Source organism: Eufriesea mexicana, unplaced genomic scaffold (genome assembly GCF_001483705.2).
Source record: "Eufriesea mexicana isolate 0111107269 unplaced genomic scaffold, ASM148370v2 scaffold54, whole genome shotgun sequence".
In the NCBI taxonomy this organism is placed as follows: domain Eukaryota; kingdom Metazoa; phylum Arthropoda; class Insecta; order Hymenoptera; family Apidae; genus Eufriesea; species Eufriesea mexicana.
The window spans coordinates 523,369-533,551 of NW_016908236.1; the positions used below are offsets into that span (position 1 = coordinate 523,369).

The window sequence follows — 10,183 nt, forward strand, 5'->3', positions numbered from 1 at the left end:
TTATAGTAAATATTTAAATCTTGACTGAAACAAGAGGTACTACGCGAGGAAATATTACAATGCCACCTACGGAGTTGAAAATCGCTGAAATGGCAGCCAGTAGATTCTCCAACTTATCCAACGGCGAATCCGCCTTCTGAAGGCGGTCGATGTACTTGAGGATCCGCTCTAAACTGGACTCCGATGGGGGTATGATCTTTGGCTGGAAACAAAAATACTAATGATATTATTAATCTATTTTGAGCACTTACGGCATTACAGCTACGCATTATTACATTTTAATTGTTTTAGTCTGTGATAGAGTCGTTGAAGCAATTAGACGTATTAAAGTCTGTATCATACACAGTGATGAGTAATACTAAAACTAGCTAATCATTGTTAACCAAGAGTTACCAAAAAATACCCAAACCAAAGTACATTCTTGCTCTCTTTAAACCAGCTAAATAAAACTGTTACTCTCAATCTTTACTTCTCCTTCAACTATCCAAATAGGCTAATAACTATCCACAAAGATTTTCCACTTAAAACCCAAGGGGGATCAGGAAAGTCTACCTAGCTTCTACTAAACTCTAGCAACCATGGTCATTCAAAATTCAAGCTGGCTCGCCAAACGACAGTTCTACCCTCGCATGGAGGGGTGACAACGAGCCACGATAGGACAACTCCCATTCCACATGCAATGATCGTTTCAACGAACAGTTACTAACTCGAACTCCGAGATCCTGAACGTGTTTCCCCTGGGCGTGCTGAATGCTCTCGGCGAGGGTCTGCAACGAGCCAGTAGTCGCGTAATGGTCCACAAACAGTCTGTAAACGTGTTCCCTGAGCGGCCTGACCACCAGTCCCATCATCACGCCCTCCAGAATCGCGTCGAGGTTCAAAAACTCATTCGCCTTTAGTTTCAGCCTCTCCTTCTCCACCTCCTTCTCGAACTCCCTCTCGCCGTGTTTCACCAAGTAGTTCTTCATTCCGGACATGAATTGTCGCATGTTCCTCATTACCACGTGTGGACTGGCCTCTTTTCCTTCTTTCGTGCATTGGATGAAGTTGTCGATGTTCTGAGAGAAGGTGGTCGTCTTGTCTGCTGCTAACTGAAGGGCATACGACCTTATGGTGGATCCTGAGCCTCCATTTTCACGGTTCCTCAGGGCTTGTAGTCTCGGAGGAGCTGTAGAGCAGAGAAAAATTGGATTAGACAGGTTTGATATTTGATTGCGACGGTAGGTGTGAAAGCGAGTCGAGTGGTGGGGGTTAGTGGTCGGTGGCCTTGAGTGGAGAATTGATTTTGGAGGAGGTATAGCTGGATATAGGCGTACTTGCAGGGTTTCTGAACTCGATAGGGATGGAAGGGAAGATTTATAAATATTTTTTCTCTCGGTTTCACGGTGGGGGTAATTATCTTCATTTTATGAAAATAAAATTTTCGGTGTGTTATTAATATTGCTGAAGCGAGAGTAATGTTGACTGAGGCAGTGATAGGGAGGGTAAATATTGAAGTAGTAGTCCAGATAGTAGATAATGGACGTAGAATGAACGTCGTAGAATGACTAGAGGGATATAGTAGCTAGATATTCAAGAAATTGAATTTAAAGTTTTTTAACTCGATATCTCAGCAAATAGCTGCGGTATCACGGCTCGTTATCTTATCAATAGTGAACTACTAATGCTACATGGTATTCTAAAATAAGCGAGGTATGTTAAAAACACTGCAAATAGACTTTATCTGTACACGTGGTTATAAACATAGTAATTTGATCCTCTTTCGCTATCGGCTAGCATCCATGTGATAATTTCTCGGAAGAAAGCTCCTTCCACTGTAATAGATAAGAGAATTTCCTCCCCATTTTCCTACAGAGAAAGCAGAATTCGAACAGTCGAGGATAATACCAAAATTTCGTAACCGGAGAACTTTGGGGTCTCAGAATTCAGGAAGAGGAAAATTAAAAAAATTTCATCGTCGAAAAATGTAAAAATTAATAAAATTGGAAGATAACAGAGGGTATATAAGTTACTAGTTACACGAACAGTTATTGCCGCTTACGTTTGAGCATCATAATACTATTCTGCAACTTCTTGCAAAAGCACTGGAACCACCTGCCTATTTTTCGGAAGATGCCCCTGGTTTTCACAGAAAACCCCTTCTTCTCCGCGTGTTCCTCCATCGAGCAATTGATCGTCATGTTCTAAACTTTCTAAACTTGTCAGAACTTTCTACCAACCGGTCTTCCTTCGCTTATAAACTATGATAATACTGCTTTCCACCTCGGAAGTCTCTCAACAATTTTCAATCGAAATATTTCAACAATTTTCAATAGAAATATCTCAACAATTTTCAATAGAAATATCTCAACAATTTTCAATAGAAATATTTCAACAATTTTCAATAGAAATATTTCAACAATTTTCAATAGAAATATCTCAACAATTTCCTTTCTCAGAGTCTCCTTAATTCGACAACCAGGAAACGAAAGCACCAGTAAAAGTTCCAACGTTTCCAATCATCCGATCTTCCACGATCCTTCTACTCTCGATTTCTTCAAGTTCATTAACCTCTCGAATCGTCAATTTTTCAAATCAACCCCGCCAACAACGTATCCACGAGAATATCGATCTTCGCTTATGAAAGAACAATCTTCCCTCTCTGATCCTTGTAATCTTCCAGCTTCTTCCAAACCTCGAAACCTCGTCAGCCCTTAACGATCTCCCAGCAGAATTGTACGCTCGATCGAGTACCAAGTCCAACGAGTGTGCTCTCCATTCGCGTCTTTCCCTTCGAACAATTGCATCCCCGGTTATCTGAAACGAAGATCGGCTTATCGGTGGAGGAGTATTCGAGTCGAAGGGCTGCCCCTAGAATCTGCGAGCTTATCGGCACGAGAATTCCGCATGAAATTATCAACGACGCTGACCCGGGCCAGGACGTTAGACGTCTTCGAGACTCGTCGACCGGTTATCTCGGCGACCGTGGAATCTTACGGCCAGATATACGAACCCTCCTTCGGAGAAGTTCTCCTCCTATGAGAACTCTTCGCAGCTCTAGATCGTCGACGAAGAGACCTCAACACCGAGTCTCTTCGATTTCTTTGATAAATTGTGGGAATAGAGAAATGTCACTTGTGTAATGTAATCGGATATTTCATCGATTGGAATCGAGTTGTTGGGATCGATCGATCTTTTCATTCGATTTTCTTTGTTGAGGAAGGCTTGGCTTTTGGAAGCTTCTTTGATGAAGATCTTACAGTGGAGGAATGATTATTTTGTATAGAGGAGATTCAATTATAATTTCTTCCTTCTTTTCTAAGATTCCATTACTTAGAATTTTCTTCTTTTCTAAGATTCCACTACTTCGAATTTTCTTCTTTTCTAAAATTCCATTACTTTAAATTTTCTTCTTCTCTAAGATTCCACTGCTGCGAATTTTCTTCTTTTCTAAGATTCCACTGCTTTGAATTTTCTTCTCTTCTAAGATTCCACTACTTAGAATTATCTTCTTCTCTAAGATCCCACTGCTTTGAATTTTCTTCTTTTCTAAGATTTCACTACTTCGAATTTTCTTCTTTTCTAAGATTTCACTACTTCGAATTTTCTTCTTCTCTAAGATCCCACTGCTTTGAATTTTCTTCTTTTCTAAGATTCCACTACTTCGAATCACAGTGTTTTTTACTAATCCAATTTCATACCTCGTCAAAGGAGCGTCAAAATTGTCAAAAAGTTAGGTAGGCAGGCCTCCCATTCCGAGGATGAGAAGCTTCCCAGGTTCTCTGATCAGGAGAACAGTCGATCTCTGTCAAGTCTGAGAAATTTTTCTTCGCCAGTCTTCTAACCACTGTCAAGCCATCATTGGCATCTCTAAGATTCCACTGCTGCGAATTTTCTTCTTCTCTAAGATTCCACTACTTTGAATTTTCTTCTCTTCTAAGATTCCACTACTTAGAATTATCTTCTTCTCTAAGATCCCACTGCTTTGAATTTTCTTCTTTTCTAAGATTTCACTACTTCGAATTTTCTTCTTTTCTAAGATTTCACTACTTCGAATTTTCTTCTTCTCTAAGATCCCACTGCTTTGAATTTTCTTCTTTTCTAAGATTCCACTACTTCGAATCACAGTGTTTTTTACTAATCCAATTTCATACCTCGTCAAAGGAGCGTCAAAATTGTCAAAAAGTTAGGTAGGCAGGCCTCCCATTCCGAGGATGAGAAGCTTCCCAGGTTCTCTGATCAGGAGAACAGTCGATCTCTGTCAAGTCTGAGAAATTTTTCTTCGCCAGTCTTCTAACCACTGTCAAGCCATCATTGGCACTCTCTGGTAGGGCCAGGAACTCTGTCAAAACTGAGAAAAGATTCGTGCAACTATCACGAACACCGTCATCGATGGACGATCTCTCGGAGCACACTCGCGACGATCATGGGAACTCGCAGCTGCGTGGATGATCGAATGACCCAGCACAAGCTGCGAGGCTACACCGACGATGGATTGGCTGACACTGAACAATCGACAGAGCTATCGGGAAAGGTAGCCTCTGTTGTCGCTATGCTCTGCGTTGGTAGAGGGGCGACCGATCGGTTGGTACGCGTACACGAAGCCGATTTTTGGCTAACCTCGACTCACTGCAAACCGTTTTCGACCCTAGACCGTTTTTATATCCGGCCCAGGTTAGGGACCAATGGTTAGAGACCTCCACGCCTTTATAATAACGGGTCTGCGAGGATCTATGGGCACTTTAGGCAGCAGCTGGGCTTACGTTGGAAATTGGGGATTTTCCTGGGTTGATTTCCGAGGTGCTCATGGAACTTTTCAGATTCAGAGGATGTTCATGATCATGATTTTTGATGAATAATTGATAAATCCTTCGCTACTTCCGAGACGAGAGACGGTGCATAATCAATTGTCTTTTGATTGAAGAATGGAATGAAAGAATTAATAAAATATATACTGTCTCTAATATATAAAATGAAATTAAATTTTTAGTTAAAATGCTAAAATTAAATGATGGCACAATAAGACCCTATAGAATTTTATATAATTAATATATTTAATTAAATGTATTTATTTTAAAAATATTAATTATATTTAGTACCTTTTATCGTGAGTGATAAGTGTTAGGCGGAAATGTAGAAAATGTGAAATTTTAGAAAATTTTGTTCAGACTTAGAGAATGTGAAATTAAATTTCTTTTTTTGGTGTATTTAAATGTAGGAAAATTTAATTAATAGCCTAAATGAAAACGAGGATAGTATGCGAATGCTAGCAAATTTTGTCATTCATTTTTGTCCCGCAATGCAATTTAATTATGTTCTTCTTCCTTCTGTATTTTAATACAGAAAAATATTTAATTAAAAGTTGCAAGTTGAAACGAGGAAATTTTCACGAGAGCACAAAGCTTTAATGCGACACAAAGTAAACTTTGCTCATTCTTTTCATACTATCTGTCTTCTAATAAGATTTTTATGCAATTTATATTTCTTAGAAAATATAAAACATATAGGCGAATGAACGAAATCTATTAAAATTCATAAATAATTAAAATTTAAAATAATAAAATATACATTACAATTTTTCCCAATAAAAACAAAGCAGGCACTTAAATTATTAACAATTGCCATTAATTAAAATATTTCTAAAAATTCCCTTTATTTCCTAAAAAGAGAAAAGGAACTAATTAACCCCCATAAAGCACACTTACCTTCACCATAAATCCCATTACCAACTTTCTTCAAACCCTAATTCCTTAACCCTCCCGTCCCTCCAAAAAACAAAACATTTTATTCCCGAAATAAAAAAGAGAATGCAAAATATCCGAAATTCGATTACACGAATATAATTATCGACAGATAATTGTTCGTTCCTCCACAGATAACTATCGAGATAAAATCGGAATGGCATTCGACAGACGGTTCCCTATCAATTCCAAGCTTTCTTAGAAAATATAAAACATAAGCGAATGAATGAAATCTATTAAACTTCATAAATAATTAAATATACATCACAATTTTTCCCAATAATAACAAACCAGACAATTAAATTATTATTAACAATTGCCATCAATTAAAATATTTTTATAGATTCCCTTCATTTCCAAAAACGAGAAAAGGAACTAATTTACCCCCATAAAGCAAACTTGCCTTCACCATAAATCCCATTACCAACTTCCATATCCTAAACTCCTTACCCCCCACCCCCAAACAAATTCATTTCATTCCTGGAATAAATTTGAGAAAGCAAAATATCCGAACTTCGAATATAATTATCAATTGTTCGTTCCTCCACAGATAACCACCGAGATAAAATCGGAATGACATTCGACAGACGGTTCCTTATCTATCCGAAGCTTTCACGATAGCTTTGTTTCTATCGCGATACACCGGTGACGAAAGCGTGACAACGACGAGGATCGCGATTGTATCGACTCGGTCGCCAAGTTTGCAGACGGTCCACGGGCTATTACGTATTCGCGATGGCGTCCCGGAAGTAGCAGCAAGTTCCATCGACTTGTTTGCGACGTCGTATTAAGTTAAGTGCCCCGAATGGATCGGCCGTCGTTTCACCGTGACCAATGTTTCCACGCTGTTACGGCCACGATCCCGTTTTATTCTTATCGCAGTCGTTACCTCGGTTTGCTTCGGAACTTTCTTCCGGGGAACAGGCACTCGAGAGGTGCACGAGTTAACGAAAAGAGAGGAGAGCGTAACAGAAAGTTCCTCCGACGGTCTGCAGACGAACTTGGGAACATTCTGCGACGGGAGATAAAACGAGAGGGTAGGAATAAGGAGAAACAAGGAGAAATCCTGCTTTTTGGTTAGGATTAAGGAGACTGTTTAACTTTATTTTGCGGAGACAGGGGTTGCATGCTTGCAGCCTTCGAGTTCATTTCTCCTATGAATTTTTCATTTAGGCTTTTGTCTCTGGGACCTTTAAAGAGGTTTGTGAAGAATCTTGTGGAAAATTTTTTAATTGCGAAGAAGGAAAATATTTTAATTGGAGAGAGGTCTTTGATTAGAATTTAATATATTAAATTTAAAATTTGAAGTAGTAGTTAATATCCTTCTTCGGAATTTTATTAAATGGTGACTTAGGGTCGTCTCTCGAGTGCGAAGGGTTAATTTCTCGTATTTTGTGGTAATTCTGCGTTTGATGAAATTATTAGGTTCTCCAAAGAGGTTTGTGAAGAATCTTGTGGAAAATTTTTAAATCGCGAAGAAGAAAAATATTTTAATTGGGGAGATTCTTTGATTAGAATTTAATATATTAAATTTAAAATTTGATGTATTAGTTAATATCCTTCTTCGGAATTTTATTAAATGGTGACTTAGGGTCGTGTCTCGAGTGCGAAGGGTTAATTTCTCCTATTTTGGGGTAATTCTGCGTTTGATGATATTATTGGGTTCTTCAAAGAGGTTTGTGAAGAATCTTGTGGAAAATTTAAAAATCGCTAGGAAGAAGGAAAATATTTTAATTGGAGAGATTCTTTCATTAAAATTTAATATATTAAATTTAAAATTTCATGTATTAATTAATATCCTTCTTCGGAATTTTATTAAATGGTGGCTAGGGTTGCCTCTCGATTGCGAAGGGTTAATTTCTCGTATTTAGGGGTGTTTTTGAGTTCAATGAAATTATTGGGCTCTTCAAAGTGGTTTGTGAAGAATCTTGTGGAAAATTTTTAAATCGCGAAGAAGAAGAAAAATATTTTAATTGGAGAGATTCTTTCATTAAAATTTAATATATTAAATTTAAAATTTCATGTATTAATTAATATCCTTCTTCGGAATTTTATTAAATGGTGACTTAGGGTTGCCTCTCGAGTGCGAAGGGTTAATTTCCCGTATTTAGGGGTATTTTTGAGTTCGATGAAATTATTGAGCTCTTCAAACAGGTTTATAAAGAATTTTATGGGTAACTTGTAAGTTCTGAGGGAGGAGAAAAATATTTTAATTCGAGGGAGATATTATTATATTTATATATTTTTACATTTCATGAAATTTTTCGCGTTTCAAAGAGGTTTGTAAAGAATCTTCTGAAGAAATTGCAAGTTGCGAGCAAAAAGCATAATATTTTAATTGGAGAGATTCTTTGACTTCTTTTTAGGGAAACAGGGGTTGCATTTCTTGCAGCCTTTTCGTTAATTTCTCGCATTTTCGTAAGAAGTTTTTGGGCTTTTATCTTTGGAATAATTTTTAAAGAAGTTTGCAAGGAATCTCATGAGAAATTTGAAAGTTCCAACTGGAGAGTGAGAAAAGAGAAGAACATTTTAATTCTTAAACTCCTCTTCGAAGATTCATATACCCTTTAAAATGATCCCTCGTATTTTTATTTCTTGTAGCAGATAAATTCTTCTATTTACCTACTGTTTCTCGCTTTGTAGCTTCTGGACAATCTCCAAGAAGGTTTGCGAGTAATTCCATAGAAACTTGGGAAGGGAGAAAGGAAACAAAAAGAATGCTCCAGCTCAAGAAATTCTTGAACCCCTTTTCACAGGAAAACAAGGGTTGAATTCTTCGTCTATTTAAGCTAATTCCTCGTATTTCAGTATTTCGTGTTCGACGGAATAATTTTCTTACTTTTCGTTTTCACTGTTTGTTCTTGCCTCTTGGACAGTCTCCAAAAAGTTTCGCGTGGAATCTTACGAGAAACTCGGGGAAGAAACAGAAGAAAAGAATGATTTGCTTGAAGAAATTCCCGAGCTTTTCCCCGTGAAGAAACAAGGCTTGGATTCTTAGAACTGTTTAACTTAATCTCTTCTGTGTTTGTACTTTACGTTCAATAGAATCCTCCGCGTAGCTTTTTTATTTTTGGACAATCTCCAAGAGGTTTCATAAGGGACTTGCAAAGTTACGTTTCGCGATAAAGAGGAAGGAAAGCTGTGGCTGCAGAAATTCTCCTATGTCCTTATCATAATGGAACAAGAGCCCTATTCTAAGCTCACGTAAATTAATCCTTCCTTTCCTTGTACTCCGACTCTCATTACGATTCAACTTCAGGGATGAAACCAAATTTAATCTTCTCCATCTCGTGCTTTCAATAGAGATAATTTATATACGAATCTCTTAGAAGCCAATGTGATTAAGTCCAGAAAGAAGAAATTGAGAAGATTAACGTTTTCCAATACCTAAAATGCTTTAACACTTTAATAACTGCTCGCAAAACACGTGTGTGATACTACCTCCGATTAACCACTTGCGTTATAAAGACGTGCCACACACGTCGAGATGCTTCTGTTCCAAAACCGCCAGCGACGTGTATACCACGTCGATGTAACGCCTTATCGCATGTTATATTGTAGAGCTCGGCACGGCAACCGAAAGTTAAGCAATTTTAACCCTTTGCACTCGAGGATTTTTTCGTTACAAGGAAATAGTAATTCGAAGACTTTCATAAAGTCGATGATAATTTTCAAACGGTAAATAAGAAATCGTATAGAAATTAAAACGTGGAATTATTTTACTTCGATATTTCACGCATCGTTGGATAATTGTAAATTTGATATATTAATTAACATCCAATTTTAGAATCTGATTAAATGGCGACTGAGGGGCGCCTCTCGAGTGCAAAGGGTTAATATTTCAACTATCCTGTTTTTTGATCTAAGTTTTCTACTCGTCTTCTACACTCCGATAATTCGCAATTATTTTTCAGCGAATTAAGATTGCACGGTTTACTCGTTCACTGGACGAATGTCGCAAGTATTCGCGAAATATCGGGACGATCGTTTAAATTATTCCCGTCGATGGTATTTCATAGTCGGCCATCGAGCAACCCCTCGAACAACGCGGGCCCCGAAGTTCGGGGATGATTGCGAGCAACGAGGCGCAATACACGGGAGTTTGCTATTCCAACGACCGACACCTCGTAAACTATTCCAATTTGTTGGGAAACCCCGACATTACGCTTCTCTTTATAGGTCGCTCTGTTCGTCATAAACCCGGGATGAAATTATCATCGCCATTTTCGCGAAACTCCGCGAGACTGAGCTCATCTGGAACTCGTAACGAGAAGTCTGAGCGATTCCTTACACCCGATCCGACACCAATGAAATTTTCTTTACCTCCCGATTGCAACGATGTGGTTAAACCTGTTCTTTCCCTCGCATTTACATGGAGAATTTCCATCGATATATAGTATAGCATATAATACACATACGGTATTATATTATATATATAAAATAACATTTTTTAAGAAATTATA

General features: G+C 37.9%; 1 protein-coding gene across 1 annotated transcript in view; it reads right to left on the bottom strand.

The window, feature by feature from the left end:
• Positions 1-10,183, bottom strand: part of spri (Src homology 2 domain-containing protein sprint) — a 47,002-nt gene that overhangs the window by 1,527 nt on the left and 35,292 nt on the right. Inside the window, exons 12-13 of the mRNA XM_017909977.1 lie at positions 708-1,168; positions 71-202 (exon numbers count right to left, since the gene is read on the bottom strand). Of these exons, the coding sequence (XP_017765466.1) occupies positions 71-202; positions 708-1,168 (593 nt within the window). The remainder of the gene's footprint in view (positions 1-70; positions 203-707; positions 1,169-10,183) is intronic.